A 19518-nucleotide genomic window follows, 5' to 3' on the forward strand; every position below is an offset into this window, starting at 1 on the left:
GGGGGGGCGGTGCCTGGCAACGGCGCGCGCCGCTCCGCTGCCTCCCCCCCCGCCCCGGCCGCGCTCGCGCCGACCTTCCGGCTGCCGCGCGCGCGCGCAGGGGGCGGTGCCTCGGCGGACGGGCAGCGCTCTCCTCCTATGGGCGCGCGGCGCCGCGCCGGAGCGCCCCGCCCCGCCGGCCGCGCCGCCCAACCCGCGCGCCACCTGCGGGCCGGCGGGGGCGGGACTTCCGCTGCCGGGGCGGCGGTTTTGTGTGTGTGTGCGCGCGGTGCGTGCGCGGTCGCGCCCGGCGCGGAGCGGCGCCCGGCCCGGCCCGGCGCGGCCCGGCCTGCGCGGAGCGGAGCGGAGCGGAGCGGCCTCGTGCGCGTCCCCGTGTCGCGCGGGGGGCAGAGCGGGGTCCCCCCGGCGGGGGCGGCTCTGCGGGGCGGCGCGGCGGGCGATGAATGGCTTCAGCACCGAGGAGGACAGCCGGGATGGGCCTCCCGCCGCCCCCTTCTACGGCCAGAGCTGCTGCCTCATCGACGACGGCGAGCGCTGCGCGCGCCCCGCCGGCAACGCGTCCTTCAGCAAGCGCATCCAGAAGAGCATCTCGCAGAAGAAGCTCAAGCTGGACATCGACAAGAGCGTGAGTGGCCCCGCGCCCTGCCCGGCCCCGGCCGCTTCCCGGGCCCCGCGCTGCTCTTGCCTCGCAAAACGCGGGTGCTGCCGAGCGGGGAAGAAGCGCTGCGGGTTTCACCCCCTGTGCCGGCGTGCCCCTCGTTTAGGAAGGCGGATTGGTAACGGAAAGCCGGGAGAAAACGCTCTGCCGCAACCGACGGAGCGCGGGGAGCGCGGGGAGCGGGGTGACACCGGGGACAGCGCCGGGCCGGGAGCGCGGGGAGCGGGCGGCCCTGCGGGGGGAGCCCCGCAAAGGCGGCCCTGCCGGCACAGCCCTGCTCCCCGGGCGCCGTTCTCACCCGGCCTTGAAAAATACACACAATTCACGCAAAAAAATCACACAAAAAGGCGGAGTTTCAAGACGGGCTGTTTCACAGTTCCTCCACTTGGTTGGGTTCCTTTTATGCTGCCAAAACGCAAATATCTTGTGAGGAGAGAGGCTAAATTTGAAATAGTTTTGCCTGGTTTCTTCTCTTTATTTCTAATGAAACTGACAACGAAGGGGCAGTGTGAAGCTGGCGGTATAAAGTGATTTCGAATCAAGGGTGCGTTTCCTGTCTGGAGATATTTGTGCTTTGCTGCTGTCAGTCAGTGTTGGTCGTTTGTGGTCCATTTTTATGTATTTACTAGTCGTTGTGAGATTAATATCCGCTAAGAATTGATTTCCATAATAGGATGAGCTGCAGAAGAAAATATTTTTTTTTCTTCCAATTTGCTTGTTTTAGCTGAGGTTTTCTTCTGACTTGCCTTTGAAACGACTCACATTATTAATCTCATGTACCATTCAAACAAGAAAGTTGAGAAGCACAGAACAGAATAATATTTTTCTTAACCAGCTGGTAATAACTCCTGAAACAACCCCCCTTCCTGCCTCCCTCGCCCTTGACGTGTAACCACAGCCATAAAGAAAGGAATAATGAGCAGAGATTCAGGTTCAGCTGGAGTTCTCGAGTCCTTCGCTTCCCTTGTCTTTAGTGTTTATAATGTAAAGTATCATTAATTCCGGAGTATGATAACAGGCCCAGGCTTTAAGATTAGAATTTCCTTATTGCCCGTGGTGAGGTAGGAAGTGTTCCTCTAAAATCCAAGTGTCTTAAGTGGCTGCTGTTGGGTGCTCGTTTTGCAGTGCCTGCATTAATTGTTTTCTCCTCACTTTTGATTCTTAGGTGAGACATCTCTATATCTGTGATTTCCACAAGAATTTCATTCAGAGTGTTCGAAACAAAAGAAAGAGGAAGACAAGTGATGATGGAGGCGACTCTCCTGAGCATGAAACGGATGTCCCAGAGGTTAGTAGGGTCGGAAGCGGGCGTAAGATGCTTTGTAGATTTTGAGCACGTTGTAGTTTCCCTTGGAAACTTTAATTACTGTGACAATATATAAATTTTAAGATGCAGCTTTATTGAAACTTCCTTAGTTTTAAACTAATTTCTCATTGGATGGGTTCTTTGCACGTACAAAGATTTCTACAAGGACAGGAATGATAGGAACTGCACAGCTCCATGTATGCAGAGCTTCCAAACACCGAGGTGTTAAAATAATGTTGAGCACGAATCTTCTTTTAAAGGTGGAAATGAGATGTTTTTAGCAATGCCTGGTTGTTTGTTGTCAGGGTTGTTTTTTCCCAGCATCCATCACCTTGCAAAGCTGCTAGAGCCTAGTCACTCTGGTGCTATGTGCTTGCTTTGATGGAGTCCAGAGCTGCTGAGCGTCCCCAGACCTTTTTATGATAAATGGCATACAATATTTTGATTCCATTTAAACCTGCCTTCAAATCACAGACCATATTCCTAATGTCTTTTTATTTCTGTGCCACAAAAACACTAGAGTAATCTCTTTTCAGTGTCACTGTTTGCAGTATTTGCTTTGGTGATGTTTCTGGTACTACTGACACTGCAAAAACTTTGCAGAGGAGATGCTCACAGTGGAGCTCTCTGCTGCGGCTGCTGCACGGGCTGGCATGAGACGTTTTTGATCTGAGAAAGCGGGAATTGTTTGTTTTGCCAGCAAAACAAATGTCCATGCTGGAGGATGAAGAGAAAGTGTGTGTGGGGTGGGGAGTATCATGTTTGGGGGTTGTTTTCTTTTTGGAGTCACTGTTGTAGTTATTCGTGCCCTTGTTCAATGAAGTTTTCTGCCAGAACTTTCCAGTACAGGCTTCGCTTTGGTAAGCAGAATGATTAGTGAAGAGCCAACGAGCATCTAAAAACTGCAGCTGTGTCCAACATACAGGCTGTTTGGTGGCTGCAAACTGACACATAAACTCAATGGGGGGCTCTGCAGTATATCAGACGTAATGCCCTTTCTTCTTGGTTTTCAACAGAGCTTCCTTTTGTCTTTGAAGCATGACATTTCCCACGTGATCTTCATCTTCCTTCCTGTAACCTCCCCCTGCTTTTAAATTCTCTACTTCCCATTGAAATCTTTGAATTTATTTCTTCTCCGTCCTTGTGCTCTGCTTTATGTCACAAGCTGTTTGTTCAGTGCCTGCTAAAGTGATGTCTCATATGTGAGCCTTTTGAACCTTGTGGGATGGGAGCTAAAGGCTCCCCTTTGTTCAGAGGCTGCAGAGGTGTAATTGAGAGTGGAAATTGGCCAGCAGTTCTGTTGACAGCAAGTGAACCAGAACAAAATTTTGTATTCCCCTGAGGATAGTTTGGTCCTTTGACATTAACAAGTACAAAATATACTTAGATTTGTCACCAAGGCAAGCTGATGTGGTTCTGAACGTGGGTAAGGAGCAGTTCTCTCGAGGTAGAAAGCATTATATTTAGAAAACTTCGCATTTCTGCTTAATGGAAGTTAAAAGTGGTGCTCATCTCCCATCTCTGCATCGTTTCTAGGTTGACTTGTTCCAGCTCCAAGTGAATACGCTGCGACGTTACAAGAGGCATTATAAGTTGCAGACTAGGCCTGGACTCAACAAAGCTCAGCTAGCAGAAGTAAGTGATGACAGAAGTTGTATTGTCGGTGTTACTGAAAAGCTGTGTTTCCTTCTCTGCTCAGATGTCCCTTTCTTGGCCGTCAGTAACGCTGGTGGCTCTGTGGCTGTCTCGCTGGTTAGTGCAGTGCACTAGGCTCCGTGGCAGGTTTCAGGGATGTGCTGACCTGAAGCCGCACGCTCGCGTTCACCCGAGGCGGCCGTGCAAGTCTGGGAAGCTGCCTCTTCACAGCATGCCTTAGTCACTCACTTTGCGTCCTTTCCCTCCTTGTGTATAGTCAGAGTCAATTATAGTCCCCTTTAGGGAACAAAAACAGATCATAGTTTCTAGTGGCCTGCGTATTAGTCTTGCTGAAACTCAGACTTCATACTAACAGTCACTTTTGGTGTCTCTGGTAGTGTGTGGGTTGTGGGTTTTTTTGTTTTGTTTTGTTTTTATTTTTGTTTTTCTCACAGCTGCTTGAACTTGTTGGAATTGCTTATTATTAAAGGCAAAATCACTTACCATGACTTCAGATTCCATGTTTTCCTCTGTTTGCCTGGCATTTTGCATTTCTAATTCAACAAAAGGCTCTTTCCTTAAGGCCTCTCCTGGTTCTTTCACACCACATGGGATATTTATTAAAAGCACAGTTCTGCTGTTTGGGCTAGGTGTGCTTGGTGTGCATCTGCTCTGCCTCCTGAGCTGATCCAAAGGCATTCGCTCAGAAAAGTCTCCTCTAAGCTTAGAGAAACTACCAGTTGGGCTTTTGCTTTAAGATATCCAAAACAGACAAAAAGTAAAATAAAAAAGCCAGCAAAACTTTCTTGCTTTTCCGGAGCTAACTAGCAAACGAATGTACAGAATGTGTAGGGTAGTGCATGGAGAAGCAGGGTGAATGAAGCAGGACAGGTGTATGTCCTCACTAGGAGATCTGATTTGTCATGTTCTAATGAACCAGTCCCTAGTCCCTCAGTTACCTCCTGCTGTGAAGTACCACCTACATTGGCAATTTATCAAAATATTCCCAGGAGAAAAAAAAAAGAAAAACTGCTATGCAAGCCGAAAATAACCTTAAGGGGAGCCTAACTTAAAGTTGTCACACACTTCCCAGATTTCCTGTGAAGTCTGAGCAGCTTTGACCCTACACTGGATCCTCGTCCAGCTCCCATGCTTGACTCACAGCTGCCTGAGGCTCTTAGACACCTGCTGCTAACCCACCGTAAGGAAAATTCCAACTTCCATAAATCTTGGAGTGACTCATTGCTCAGCCTGCATCCAAGTCCAGCTCTGGAGCTGTACTGGATACCAAAATGGTGCTTCTCTATACGAGAAGCAGATCTCCTCACCAGTTTCAAGATGTTTCTCACGTCCATTTTCCAAGAAAAAGCAGCTGATGGTTCATGGTTTATGCTTGTGCCAGGGAAGGGTAGCCCTAGGTGGACCCTGGCCTGCCCCCTGCGCATACCCTGGTGTTCCTTCCTTTGGTGAAAGCTGGCCTGGCCCTTTTCCTTTGAACAAAGAGTCTCATTAGCTTCGCTGTTGATTCTAAATCTTTGCTGTGTCTGATTCGTGCAGGAAAGCGTTCTGACATTCTCATTTAAAATACTGAGATGCAGGTAAAACTTGCTCTCCAGATAATCTCGGCGTGAAGTGCCACTTAGGAGAGGCAGTGCTGCTTTGGCAGGAGGGCATTCTGGCTTCCAAATTGCACTTGTAGGTTGGCTGCAGATACTGCTGATGTGGCAAGATGGGGCTTTCTTCATACGCACGTTCCAGCTGTAAAGACAAAGAGAGGTAAATGAGGACTGACAGTTTGAATTGGTGCATGTTTGCCTAAAAGTTTATTACGCTCAGTGGCCATAAAATCAGTCTTGGAAAGTGCAAAGAACCCCCAGTTATGATTGTATCTACTTTCTAATTTCAGAATTTCTGTCTCTTTCTGTGTTGTCCTTCTAGACTGTCAGCCGTCACTTCAGGAATATTCCTGTGAATGAGAAAGAGACACTTGCTTATTTTATCTATATGGTGAAGAACAACAAGAGCAGGTTGGATCAGAAATCAGAAGGTAGCAAGCAACTAGAATGAAGATTAACAGACCTTGGAATAAGAGAGACCTTGAAGGAACGGATGGTATTGTGCATTTTAGGTATATAAAAACTATTGAAGTATATTGTAAATTTTTTAAAAAATGCAGTAAGTCTGGATGACAGAAAATATAGATGTTCTTATCAGGAATATTTGAACACGTGACCAGCATGTTTCTGAAGACTTTTCTTCCCCTCATTTCAAAATCACATTGGAATAAAGGAGTGAGGTTAATGGAGAAATAAAGTAAATCTCTAGGACTGTGGAGTTTGTCAACTTGGTGTTTTAAACCATTTCTGGAAATCTGCATCTCAGTGCAATTTAGACCACAAATGGAATTTATTCACTGCATTCAGACTGCACCACAAAACCACCGTGCAATTTATCTTGGCACAGGACTGGAATAGCAGCAGAGAGGAAAGTCATGATCAAGGTGCATGGGTCAGAAATTTCTCTGGAGCTTGGTCCCCGCCTACACGTGATTTGTCTTGCCTTGAGCCAGTGCTTCAAGTCCCAAACTTCTACAAACGCTTCAGCACACCAAACCTACTCCAGTGAATGTTACTTGACCGGTCTGATTTTATTTTTTTTCCCCAACATGGAAGCCAAATAACTCATTGAAATCGTTTTTCTAATTTCTTTTATTTAAGAACTGCTACTTAATTGTCTGTAAGCATTTGAGAACTTCTGTGTTTCCTCAGAATGTGGTATGAAGGCAAATGTAGCTTTATTTGCTGGGTTTGATCATGTTGGTAGAAGTGCTTATTTAATTCACTCAATTATGTGCATTTTCCTTCCATTCAAGGCTCAGCACTGGTAGGTGAAACAGCAGGTTAAGACATCTGCCTTTTAATCTCTCCATCAGATCAGGTATCAGTCACAAGTGACATGGATCTTATACTGAAATTAGTCTTTAGCAGATGTCCCAAAACTGCTGCGTAGACCAGTGTTCTCAGCAGTCTCCATTTAGCATAAAGCGTATTTCTGTTAGTGGCTGTAGCACCATAACTAGAGTAGTCAACTAACTGGAGCATGTTGCATTTCACCTGTCTTTGCAAGTGGACAAAATTACCAAGTCACTCATCTCTTGGGAGCATTGCACGTGGTTTCATAAGAAATCTGTGAAACAGAGTGGTGTGCTGGTGCTCGCTGCCTGGGCGCTGTGGGGGGAAAGCACTCTGATTTTGTTATTTAAAGCCAAGGTGTCCTTACAAATAACACAGAGGTTATTTTGGCAAAAGGAGCTTATGAAAGTGCTGGTTGTGAATGACTGTTCTCCAGTGACCTCAAATTCTATTCAAGGGGATCTTGTGATTTTCCTTTTTAATTATTTTTTACACACCACTCTGTTTCCTTGCTGTCCTAACCGATGTCTCCTGTCTGTTACGAGATGCCAAGACTCCTCTTAGAGAGTATATTCTCAACAAGCCTTAAGCAATGAACTGAACAGTGGAAAATATTGGCCAGAATTTTGTCAGCAGCAGGTTCTCATATTCCAAAAGTGGATAAAGCTCTGTTGAAGAACTAAACATGCAGGTCAAAATCCCAGCTTGGTGCTGGATCATCTAAGGCATGAAGGGTTCGCCCAGTGAAGCTCTTGTTGAAGCTCTCCCAGGGTCTCTTTACCAGTCAAGTCATGATTTAAAGCTGTCTGCATTAGCTTTGAAGTGTTTGCTAATATTCCAAATACATGTGCAACAGAATTCAACACTTTTAAGGTCTTGTGTCATATGCAGAAATAATTCTGTTATGGTACGTGTCCCATTTGTGAGGATTTGAGGAGCGTGGTTGTTTCAGCATTTCCTCAATTCAGTTCAGTGTGGATTTTAGGAACATCAGACAGAGGAGGGGTTCGAGGGATGAGGAGAGAATGTCTTATGTTACTATTTCATGAATGTTTAAAAATCTCCTAGTTACTCTGGTCCTTTCCTTACTGAAAGGCTGGAGTAATTCCCACATTAGTCAAGGCGATCTAGCTTCTCTCATTCAGGAGAGATGGGAGGGACGTTCTCTGGGCGCATGTTCCTCTTGAAGGAGTTCATCAGAGGATATCACCAAGCAAAAAATGAGTTTCTGAGCTGAGACAAAGTATTGCCTCATCGTAACTTCTAGACCAAAATTGTAAAAATTGCCATTTGTTTGGGGAGGGGGGCTCTTTTGTTGTGGGATTTCTAAGAATAAATGAATCTGTTGCAGTGCTTTAGCAGCTAGCAGCAAAATGATTCTTTTCACAAAGATATGGTGGCAGGTTCCATCTGTTCAGGGGTATTCACTGGTGTGATTTTGTGTGGAGGGGTTATCCAGGAAACTTGTTTTTTGTTTTTCTTCCCCCTTCTGATAATGGTCGATTGGTGTAAAATGTCATTGTTGTTGGTCTCACTCTTAAAGCAATTATACTTTTTGAAAAAAAAAAATCTTAGTGAATTGTGATGATGAAAAGATGTTTACCAGCCATTAGCAGTCGTTTATAAGGTGGTAAGCTGGGAGGCAAGACACCAAAGAAGCCGAGTCTTTGGCGGTCAGACCCCATGGCCTTGTAAACCCTTGCAAATGCCTTATTAACTTGTTCTCAACTTAGCTAGAGCAAAAAGCCTTGAGCAAAAGAAAGGCAAAGTCTTTTTGGAAGGGCAGCCGCTTGTGGCCGCCGTGCTATAAACTGAAGTCACAGTCAATTCAGTAGCAATATCCATGTTCAGGGTGCCTGTGATTCTTGAAAAGCATTTAGTGTCTAATAACCAGAAAACGCAACAATGCAATTGTCATTCTGTGTAATACTGTTCTGTGTATTTGATTCCATATGCTGCATGCCAATTAAAAGGACTTTCCAACTTTTTTTCTTAAAAAAAAAAGAAATTAATAGTAATAAATTCAAAGTAAATGTGTCTGAACCTCACACATGTGAAGCCATGAGGTAGGATATTTTCTCAGCACTTTTAAGATGGGCCTCGTTGGAAAGGTGGAAGACCCAAATCGCTTTGGCTGGCATAATGAGACTTTTTTTTTTTTCTTTTGCATTTTGTTTTTCACAGATGGGCCTTAAATTCTGTCTAGCTTTGAACCATGGAGCACAAGCCTTGGGGGCAGGGAGGATGGTCCTGGCACCTTCCACCTGTAATACTGGACGTTTGTTTCCTGCAAGCCTGTGTAGGTGACATTCACCCTGGGGCACGGGGAGCATCTCCAGCCATTACATAACCCGTTTCAATCACACAGCCTCAGTCAAGTCTCACTGAAGAGCTGCATTCACTTCGTTAGACAGCTGATCAGATCCAAAGCCATTACTATAGCATACAAATAATGTGGAAATATCTCTTCCAGGCTTGATTTTATCCTGTGTGCTGACCCTCTGCTCTCTTTAAGGAAAGAAGAAATAGTGATTGCTGGTAATTATTGGCTTGAGCTCCACTCCAGGGAGTTTGAGGTGTGTGAAGACTTGAGCTGGTGGCATTTTGATGGCTGAAAAGTGTGAATACATCCTGTTTGCATGCAGTTTTCATAAATCTCTGCATCTCAAGGAATATTGTACATGAACCTGAAGTCTTTCTTTTGCCAGGCACTTTGGATGTTTGGGCTGAGGAAAGCAGAGGAGGCAGGTTTGTAGGTTTGTACCGCTTGCCCCCAGTGCTCTGGTGTCCCAGTTTTTCTTAAAAGCGTGGCTGTAAACCGTTAGATACCCTGGTGTGCAAGACCACCAAAATATATTGTCTGGCATTAAAAGTTAGTTTCAAGTGCAAGCTGGTTTCAGAGGCTTGGAAATCAAGAGCCAAAGTACCGCACAGTGAGCGCGTGTTTCAAGTAGGTCATGATAGCAAAGAGCAGATGAAACGGAGCGCGGTCCCTGCAGGGACGCGGTGAAACACCTCCCTGGTAGCAGCTGGGGGAACGTTTGCTCTGTGATAACTGGGTGTTTAAGCAGAGGAGGAGGAGGGGGAGGCTGTGCACTTCACGTCCCTTGGTCGAGCCCCATGGGAGCACCCCGGGGAGCTCTTGGGGGTGGCTGCATCGCGGGGGCAGGAGCGGGTGCTGCGGGACGTGTGTTCACACTGGCGGTTGTTGCACTCCCTGCAGCACTAGCGTCACTTGGCCTCTGCGGTTCCACAAAAGTGGGTGAGAGAGGTACAAGCCCTTGTAAAAGGAGTCCTCGTCCCACCCAGAGCATTGGCTGAAGAGCCCCAAAGGTGAAGGAATGTTGTCCATGCCTCACTGCTCTTGGCACTGATGCCGTTTAACCACCCCTAGCTTTTCAAGTCAGGGAGTTTGTTTCCCACTTCCAAAGTGCAAATTAACTGTTAGGATGTGAGATACTCCTTGCACTTTTCACAGCTAACCCTGCCCTTGCCTTTTTGACTTGCCTGTTGCATTAAACAGCTGAAGACAGTGTGGGGCGACGGGGGGATCCCTGCCTTATCCCTCAGCTCCCCTGGCGAGCGGCGGCGCAGCCCGTCCCGTCCCGTCGAGCAGGGCTCGGGGTGAGGGAACCTGCAGAGCAGCTCCGAGTGTTTCAGCAGGCACCGGGAGAGGGAGCGTGCGCCCTCCTCTGCTTCTGGGCTCCATGTGTTGTGCTGATCTTATGCCAAATGTTTTGGACACCTTGTATTTCTAACTGTAATATAGCTGTGTATTGGTAAAGCAACTTAGTAACTTATAGCAAAAACCGTAGAACTCATTTCTCTGAGGTGCAGGAAATGTCCTGCTTCCACTGTGTACGAGACTTTAACTCTGTACTGTCTGACAAAGATGAAAATGCCGAGTTTCACTTTAATAAATGATCTATCTAGCAATAAGGTCTGCATTTCCCTCTGTGTTTGCCTTTCTGCGTTTAGCATACTTGGCTCCAGCTGCCGTGGGGCTGTGCTGTGCCAGGCTCCTCTCATGCGCTGTCCTTCCCCTCTGCCTCCTGGGCCGAGAATGCTGCGGACGTGGAGGGGAGGATGGTTCTTGCAGACAGGGAATGTCAAGCCTGAAGTCAAGTGAATCCATGCTGACTGCTCTCGAGCACCTTCTTGTCCTCCATGTGCTTGGAGACAACGGCCAGTATGAGCCGTTCCATCACTTTTCCGGGGTCGGAGGTGAGGCTGACTGGCCTGTAGTTACCTGGGTCCTCCTTCCTGCCTGTTTTGAAGACTGGCGTGACATTGGCCTTCTTCCAGTCCTCCGGCACCTCCCCTGTTCTCCAGGATCTTTCAAAGATGATGGAGAGCGGCTTAGCCATGACATCCTCCAGCTCCCGCAGCACTCTGGGGTGCATCCCATCAGGGCCCATGGATTTGTGGGTATCGAGGTTCCTTAGGTGCTCTCTGACCCAATCTTCCTCTACCCAGGGCAAGTCTTCCTCTCCACCGGCTTCCTCTCTTGTCCCTAGGGCCTGGGACTCTAAAGGGCTGCCCTTGGTAAACACCAAAGCAAGGAAGGCATTGAGCAACTCTGCTTGTTCAGGATCCTCGTTGGATCAGCTCATGGTCACTGCAGCCGAGGCTGCCCCCACCTTCCCATCTCCTGCAGTCGCTCTGTGTTTGTCAGCGCGAGGTGCAGTAGCCACCTCTCCGTGTGTTTCCCGATGAAGCTCTGCTGGGTCTACATTAACCCTTCTGCTTTCCTGGAGAACAGGTGCGTGGCCCCTTCCCCGCGCAGCCTGGGCTGCCGGCACGGGGGCTGCTCCGGCGGTGCGGCCAGCGCAGCGCAGGGACTCACCGACGTTCCTTCTTCCACAGTTAAGTGCTTCGTTCGTTTAATTTCATCTTTTTCCCATGTTGCTGCTCTTTCTGACTATCATGTTGCAATTGTCATGGCAAAGGCTTTTTTTTCTATATAATGAGAAAATAATTCAGGAACTAGGATATGAAAACTTTGTTCTGATATGGACTTTCTGTGCTGGCATTGTCTGAGGTGTGTTTAGACTCTCTTTTTAGGCCAGAAAGAGGGGCAGATTTGGGACTGCGGGTGGCTAAGGTGCAGCACTGGTGGCTTTTCAGACTGTTGGGCTCCCTTAGACAAAAGGATAACAGAATTCTGAGCCGTTTATACCCAAATACATTACCTGAATTTATCGTCACCAAAATAAATTGCACTGTTGATAAGCAGTAAAGGTTTGTACATGTATTTCTCACCTAAACCACCCCCCAGTAGTTACTGTATCCTTGTACCTTGATTCCATCTTAGAGCAAGCTGATCTGTCTGCTTGTCTTAAAGTAATGACAAGGGCCAGAACCTGCTGTGGAAGGAGGGTGGCAGCTTGTGTTGCTGCCGCTCCTGTTTGCTCTGTGGCTGCTTCCAGCCATGCAGAGCTTGTCTGTGCTGCCCGCTGTGCCTGTCCTGGCAGGAAATGCCCGGCCCCCTTGTCCTCCATCCCCAGGATTATAGTTTTCATGGAACAGGGATGCATCACTTCACAGGGCATCACTGGAGCGCTAGCCAAAGGAAGAGGGTGTCCATAAGGAGCAGCCTGTTGTGCAGGTGCCATTTTAACGAGGAGAGGGTGTACTGGAAAGTCCAGTGATATAAATAAACTCTGCAGATTAATCTGTTATTTATACATACTGATAAATAACCCTCCTTAATCCCATGCTGGCTTCCTGCCAAGAAACCCCACAAGGCTTCGCATCCAAAACCAAGGAGGGATCTGTTCCACCTCTTCAGTGGGAAGGGGGGCAGACACCAGCTAAGCTGCTCCGGCGCGCTGCGCCTGCCTCTCCTGCTGCCGTGCGAGGGCAGTGCGAGCTCGGGAACGCGGGCGCCGCTTCCCTGTCCCCGAGGCGGCTGCTTGTCGGGGCCCGGAAGCCGGTTGTACTGTCGTGGGATGTGGAGGTTGTAAAAACGGTTTGTTTGGGTTTTTTTCCTGATGGAGAATGAGGTTGAGCGTGTCCGATTCGCTGCCCGAGCCTTCCTCCGGCCTCCTCGCCAGGCTGATACAAACCAGGCGTCAGTCCCTCTTCTGCCCAGCAGAAAGGGCAGCGCGGAGGACGGGGGAAAGTGCGAATGTGGGTTCAGGGATCTGGTGTTTCGGAGATGCGGTGTGTGTGCGGGGAGAGCCTCAGGGCAGCCTTTCCTTTCTTATTTCCATTGCATCCAGTGAGGGCCGGCTGCTCAGCTCGGCCAGCACTCGGCCTCACTCTGCCAGGAGCTGGAGCCGACCGCGCGTCGTCCTTGCGAGCAGCGTTGGTCTCTGCCGTAAGTGCCTCCAAGCCCCTAATGTGCTCTCACTTAATTGTTTTGGAAGGTTTTCCAAGATCTGCTTCCTCGATGCGTTTCAGGAAGCGCTCCGTGATGGCAGCATCCTCAGCAGGGAGCACCAGCGTGGAAAGAGCTGCCCGTGGAGCAGGAATTGCGAGACAGGTAGGGAAGGAAGTGCAGGTAGGTGAGATGGCCGTGCTACTCCTGCTGCCCGACCCAAGGTGACCAGGGGACAGGGACAGACAAAGCATCAGCACGTTGGCACCCCCCGACTGCCGTCACGGAGCGGGGAGGAGGCCCACGAGCAGTGTGAGCATCAGCTCTCTCCTTGTGCTGGGGAGCAACAAGCCCTTCTTCAGGAAGGGGGAGGCACTTGGTTGCCCCTCCGGGTGGTCCCAGGGCCACCTCGCCCCTAGTGCAGTTTGCCCTCTGTTTTTGCCCACTCCGGGCCGCCCAGAGCAGCGTGATCCGCTGCCTTTGGGGGCTCCCGTCCAAATCGCAGGCCTTCATTGGGCTGGGTGGGAAAGGCCGGTGCCATGTCCAGCCCCTCTGCGTGGAGACGTGAGGGAAACATCCCAGCATCTCCCCTTGCCACAGGGGCAGCCAGGATCCCTGCCAGCATCCCAAAGTGGAGCTATCCAGCTCTTCCTTCTCTGCACCAAGCAGGTGGATGTTCTCACCGATCTAAACCCACCTTCCCAATGGCACCATTTTTTTTTCCCTTGGGATTTCTAATGGTTTACTGAGTATAAGTCCCAGCCATCACACAGGAAACCGGGCTGAGGTTCAGGAGCGCTTTGTGCTCTGCCCCTGGCTCAGCTCCTTCTCCTCCGCTGCCCCACGTCCTTCACGTGTTGCGCTCCCCCAGCACTGGTGTCACACAGGACTCCCCACATCCTCATGCCCTGCTCTTGGTAGAGCAAGCCCCCGAAGGCACCGCACGTGGAATCGCCTGGGGTTCGCCTGGCTATGCCAGCCTGGTTCCTGGCCGTATTGCTGGGTGACTTGTTGAACACACAGCCCGGCTGTGAGCTGGAGTCTAGCTAATGGGCCCCCAGAGCAAAACCGGCCTCTCCAGTATCTCCATCAGGTGTGGGACCAAAACGGAGGGGCCTAATTAGTGAAGACGAGCGGAGCAGGGAGCTTGGAGCTTGACACAAACTTTGTGCTCTGGCTCGAACTCAGAACTCCCCCTGGCTTCCCAGTTTGGGACGAGAGCTCCAGGCTGGGGTAATTGCACCAGCTGGCGCTGGTCCTGCCCTCCCTGACTGCTCCTGTGGGTCAGTCACAGGCCAGGAGGATTTTTGTCAAGGTAGCAGCAGCCTAAGGAAAAAAAAAATCCTTTTCCTCTCAATTCCTCATCTTTCAGCCACTAGTGACGCCATAAATTCCCCTAGTTCTCTGGTTACTGTAAAGTCTTTCAGGGTGGCCAGGACTTGAATTCCTAACGCTAAAGAATTATCAGGCAAAAAGAAAATGTTGCGAGCAAGGACCTTCCCTACCTCAGTCCTCGCAAGGAATCAGCAGGACTCTGAGCACGTGTTCTTGCTTCGCAGTCCCTCAGCTTAAACCTCTTCGGTAACCGCCTTCCTCTCTCCCCTAAAAACCCTCCCACCAACCCTCGCTTCCCGCTTTGCTCCAGCAGGTCCACGTGGATCTTGGCCCTGCCGAACAGCAGCGCCCTGGCTGCTGCAGCAGCTTCCACCTTCTCCCTCAATGCCAGCACTGAAGTCACCAGGAGAGGCAAAGGTTGCCCAGAAATGCACAGTTCTGGAGGTGGCACAGAGCCCTGCTGAGCAAAGTGCCCTTTTCTTCCCCATCCCGAGCTATATGGCACTTATTTTTCACAAGAGAGCCTCTGCTTTCACCTTGAACCTTAAACACAAATGCTGCGTGGGAAGCAGATGGGCTGCTGTGCCACACACGTCACCCACCTTTACCTAAGGGCTGTGCTGAGGTGTCCCAGGAGAAGATCAGTAGGGAATGGGCAGCAGAGTGTCTTCATGGCAGGAGAAGAGCCTTGCTGATGGCCTTGCTCCAGCCCAAGCAGGGCAGCGATGGGGCCTGTGCAGGACGCGCACGCCGGCCGTGCACGCGTCTCCCACCACGCTGCACCGGGAGCGCGGGGGCAACGCCTGGCGTGGAGCGGCGGGCAGGGAGGCTGCGGGTGGGATTGCTGCTCAGAGGATGTGCTCTTTGGTGGAAGATGCAGTGATTCATCTTCTACTAGTACCAGACACAGACTCCAGCAGAGCTCAGCGCTTGGAAACCCAAGGACAGGTACAGGGGGTTCCAAACAGGGGATTTGAGTTTTTATTTTGTTAAGCTGGGCGTTTTTATCTGCGTTGTGTCTTTCCTTGAGTTTTCTCGTGCTTGGCTGTTGTCTGTGTGTTGGAAATGCATCTCCTCTTTAGGTGGGCCTACAATCGTGTGACTCTGGGAGCATGGAGATTTAGGGAAAAACTTGAACTTTGCAACCAAGGGGGCCACTCTTGACTCGAAAGTCCTCCCACACTGAGCGATGCTCCCAGAAGAGCAAGTTCTTCCGCAGGGTTTACCCTCGCTGCTGTTTCCCTGGCACATCTGCTCTGCCAACACCTCCCCGGGGGCTCTGCCGCGCACGGGGCTCCGGGGCCGGCAGGGAGTGGGTGCTGGGATGCAGGGAGCTGGTGCTGGGATGCAGGTAGCGTTTCCCGGGATGCAGGGAGCATTTCCCAGGATGCAGGGAGCGGGTGCTGGGATGCAGGGAGCGTTTCCCGGGATGCAGGGAGCATTTCCCAGGATGCAGGGAGCGGGTGCTGGGATGCAGGGAGCGTTTCCCGGGATGCAGGGAGCGTTTCCCGGGCAGGACGCGGCGGCGGCGCCTCCGGAGCGGGAGCGCGGCGGGAGCCGGTCTGCCTTGGGAGCCAGCGCTGGGCTGCGAGGCTCCGAGCGCTGGGCGAGGATCAAAAAGCTGCCCTGGCAGTAAATCTTTCACCCGCCATGTTACTCACCGGGGCTTGTGGCCATTCCTCCGAGGTCGGCCCCGGGTCAGGATTTCTCCTGTCTCTTTAGCCCCCAAACCTTGGAGATTTTTGTCTTATCTTTGACGCCATCTTGACACCGAAAACAAATTATGGCCCAATTACCCTTCCCGAGGGAGGCTGGGGCCACCTTAAACGGCCAGCACGGCCTTAAGAGCAGGTAATGAGCGGGGTGAGGAGGGGGCCGGGACCCCCTGGCCCTCCCGCCTGTCCCCGCACGCGTGGGCACCGGGGACGGGGATCCCGGTGGGGATCCCGGCGCTGTCGGAGGCCCCTGGCCGTGACCTCCAGGGCGACCTTGAGCGAGGCGCTGGCTCCGGCCCGGCCTCCCGCTCCTGGTGCCACTCGGGGTCCCGCACGGCCGGGAATGGCTGGGAAGCCATCGGGGCCTGGGGACCCCGGCCAGCCCCCTCGTGCACCTGCTGTGGCCATCGCGTCTCCAGGGAAGCCCCAAATCCCGTTTCTCCCCTCCGGCGGTGCCAAGGCCCAGCTGGCCGGGTCTGCGGGCGCGGGGTGGGAGATGCCCGCGCGTGTCCCGGCCGTGGCTGTGGATGCGCCGCGCTGATCCCAGCCGGCACCGCTCCCGTCCGCAGGGCTCCGGCTGCAGCTCTTGCCCTTTGCAGGAATGTCAGAGCGGGAGCCACGTGCGGAGCCACTTTCCATCCAAGATGCAGCCCGGGGAGCCTGGGAAGCTGTGCGGAAATGCGGGATGTTCCTCCATCCCCCGGCACTGCGGGTTGGGCTGCAGGTACCGTCCCGCTCCCGGGTGAGTGGGTGGCTTGGGCTGCACAGGAGCGGGGGATCGTCTTTCCCTCTTTCCCTTTTTTTTTTTTTTTTTTTTTTGGTCAGATTGGTATTTTATTTGGCTCCTTACTGTCTACCAGGCTGTCCAGTGTAACCCTTCCCTTGCTGCTGCTGAGATAAGGCCGGGCTCCCCCGGGGATCAGATAAACAGGCCCATAAATACCTGGAGCAGCCGGGGCCGGCGGCGGCGGAGCCGCTTGCACAAGCAGCGCAGCGGAGCGGCCGCTCGCGCAGACCCCGCGGCGGCTCCGGCCCCGCTAGCCGCTCGAGGGGCTCGTCCGTCCCGGCGCCGCTTGCAGCGGGGCTGCTGGCACGTAGGAGCTGCCCGGGGCCCGCGTGCCGGGAGGCTCCCGCTTCCCGGCGGCACCAAGTTCACGGCAGGGTCGAGCCGTGGGCGCACGGCCTGCGTGGAGACTGGGATGCCGGCGGCGCTCAAGCGGCTCCTCTTCCACCCGGGGGAAAGTTCGTGGATCCGAGACCACGGGACTCGGCTGCGAGCGCCCCGCGCGTGGGCAGGGACAGCAGCCCCGTGCGCGGGGCCGTGCTGGGTGCGGAGGCCCCGCGTTCCGTGGGGGAGCCGCTCGGCGCAGCCTCTCCGCAGCACCACGGGGCAGCCCCGGCCGCCGTGCGCGGGGCTGGGAGCTGCGCGTGTCACCGGGACCCGGGCTGGACGCGGTTACGGGCCGCTGGGTTTCAGTGTTATGGTGGCGGCTAGGGAGCTTTCCCGTAAAAACCCAGCCCACTGAGGGATTGTGAAACTCCGCCATAAAACATGATATTTGGGGCAGATTTTTCTATAATTTTTTTTTCTTCTCTTTTATTTTTTGCTTGCAGCAAATGTGTTTGTTTTTAGAAGGGCCCTGGTCTTGCTTCACTCACAGAGCTGGTGCCACGCTAAACTTTTTATAGGACGAGCGAAAAAAATACCAGCGCAGGCAGACTGCTCTGCTCAAGCAGTCGGTTTTCATCTCGGCCCCATTCAAAGAGCTGGGAAAATGGGCCTGAGCCGGGGTTTGCCGGCGCCTGGAGCGTCTCTGCGTGCGCAGAGCCCCGGCCGTCCCCGTGTCCCGCAGCGGCTCCGCGGTGCGGGTGTTTGTGCGCACGGGTGTTTGTGCGCACGGGTGTTTGTGCACACGGGTGTTTGTGCACACAGGTGTTTGTGCACACGGGTGTGCATTTGTACACACACTCGCACACAAAGTGCTGATGAGACCCAAGCTGCTGCCCCGCAGATGGTCTGGGGTGTTTTTGCTGTGCCCAGCTGCGCACACGCAAATTGATTCACACCATCGTCACTTACACATGGTGCATCATTAGTTCAATACCTTTCGTTGCAAGCAAAAACTGTTTTTTAAATAGAAAACTGAATGCTCCCAGGCGAACCCTCCAGCTAAGCCTGCGGTAATGCCCAGCTCCTGCTCTCCTGCTTTGCCTCACAAGCATTCCGGTGTATCCTGACGTCCCTGGGAACGGCAGCGAGGCCAGGCCAGGAATGCAGGATCAGGCCCTGCAGCCATGAGCGCGTTGGGAGCAGCGCTGCAGTAACGAAGCTGGGTGTGCACAAATAACGAGCAAGGCTCGTTATGGCGAGGTCCAGCTTTAATTAGGAGGTATTATCCAGGGTTTGTGCCGGGGCTGTGGAAGGGTGCGGAGGAGCCGGCAGAGTCCCGGGAATCGCTGTTCCTGCGGGTGGAGGCAGCTGCCGCGCTGGCTCCTTTCAAAGCGAAGCAAGGGCAGCTCCTGGCAGGATCTCTCCAAGGAAGCGCTGCAGGAGCCGGAGCTGCCGGGGCAGCAACCACGGAGCAGAGCGCGGGGTCTCGGCATGGGCCTGGGGGACGGTGCCGCAATGAAACGGGCCCTGCAGCACCCCGAGCGCTCAGGCCGTGCAGCCGCTGTAAGGGCCCAATCCTGCCATCCCTCGGCAAATCCGCCTGGGAGGGCTCCTGGGTCAGGATCCAGCCCCTCGCTCATCTCGTGTCGGGAAGAGACAGGGCTGGGGCTCCGAGTGTGTGACCGCAGGACAGGGCTGTTCCTGGGGAAGCAGAAGGGCAAAGGCAGAGCCACAGCCTCTGCCCCCACATCGGGAGCGTCTCAAAAAGAGCCAGGGGGATCCGGGGCAGCAGTGGCCGTGGATCCAGCCCCCTCTCCATTCTCACTCATGGACATTTTTAGCCTTAACTCTTGAACATGTCTAGCTTTGATGTAAAACGTGCGCGCACAAACATGGCATAAGAGAAACCCCCAGGAGCTGTGTGAGGAGCCCAGGGCCCGGCCTGCGCCCGCGGGAGGGAACTCCGGAGCGTGCACCAACACCACGGTCGGGCACTGACTGAATCCTGCACATCCTTAGTCCTGCAGAGCCCAGTGCCCTTCATGCCCAGCCAGGGAGCCCCTGTCCTCTCCGGGGACTGTCCCCACCAGCCCCGCTGGCGGCTCCAGCCTTCCCTGCGCTCCCCCTGCCCCAGGCAACAGCGGCAGCTCCCGAGCGGAGGGAGCCGAGTCCGGCACGATCGCGGGAAAAGGGCCCCATGTCCGGCGGGGAAAGAGCAGGGGGCAAGCCAAGGGTGTTTGCATAAAGTTTTAATTTTATTTATTTATTTTTTTAATTATTCCCTTTTAAATAGGCGGTGTGGTGTGCCCGGTCCCTCGGGAAGTGGTCATGCAGATCTGAGGTAGAAAACCCAGCACAGGAGCGTTCCCAAATGCACCTCTAGGTAGTTTCAATGCAGCCACGCGCTTCTCGGCCGCACTCGGGCAGCGGGTGGGGACGGGGACGGGTCTCGTATTTACAACAGCAAAAGAATAAAACCGTTCCGGCCCGGCGGGAGCGAGGGCAGGAGCGCCGAATACTGCTT

General features: G+C 52.6%; 1 protein-coding gene across 1 annotated transcript; it reads left to right on the forward strand.

Annotated features, from left to right (window-relative positions):
* The first annotated feature begins 399 nt into the window (after positions 1-399).
* Positions 400-6795, forward strand: SAP30L (SAP30 like). The gene is made up of 4 exons (XM_010211264.2): positions 400-625; positions 1824-1946; positions 3501-3599; positions 5538-6795. The coding sequence occupies exons 1-4, from the start codon at positions 440-442 to the stop codon at positions 5664-5666; spliced, it is 537 nt and encodes a 178-aa protein (XP_010209566.2). The 5' UTR covers positions 400-439; the 3' UTR covers positions 5667-6795.
* Positions 6796-19518: the final 12723 nt, after the last annotated feature.

This window comes from Tinamus guttatus, unplaced genomic scaffold (genome assembly GCF_059628265.1).
Source record: "Tinamus guttatus ecotype Peru unplaced genomic scaffold, ASM5962826v1 Tinamus_guttatus_pri_ptg000710l, whole genome shotgun sequence".
Lineage (NCBI taxonomy): Eukaryota > Metazoa > Chordata > Aves > Tinamiformes > Tinamidae > Tinamus > Tinamus guttatus.

What these genes read in the sequence shown, in the direction of transcription:
- SAP30L (XM_010211264.2), top strand. Translation starts at nt 440, where the DNA reads ATGAATGGCTTCAGCACCGAGGAGGACAGCCGGGATGGGCCTCCCGCC. An exon ending in AGCTGGACATCGACAAGAGC is followed by an intron (nt 626 to 1,823) that starts GTGAGTGGCCCC and finishes TTTGATTCTTAG; the next exon opens with GTGAGACATCTCTATATCTG. An exon ending in ATGAAACGGATGTCCCAGAG is followed by an intron (nt 1,947 to 3,500) that starts GTTAGTAGGGTC and finishes CATCGTTTCTAG; the next exon opens with GTTGACTTGTTCCAGCTCCA.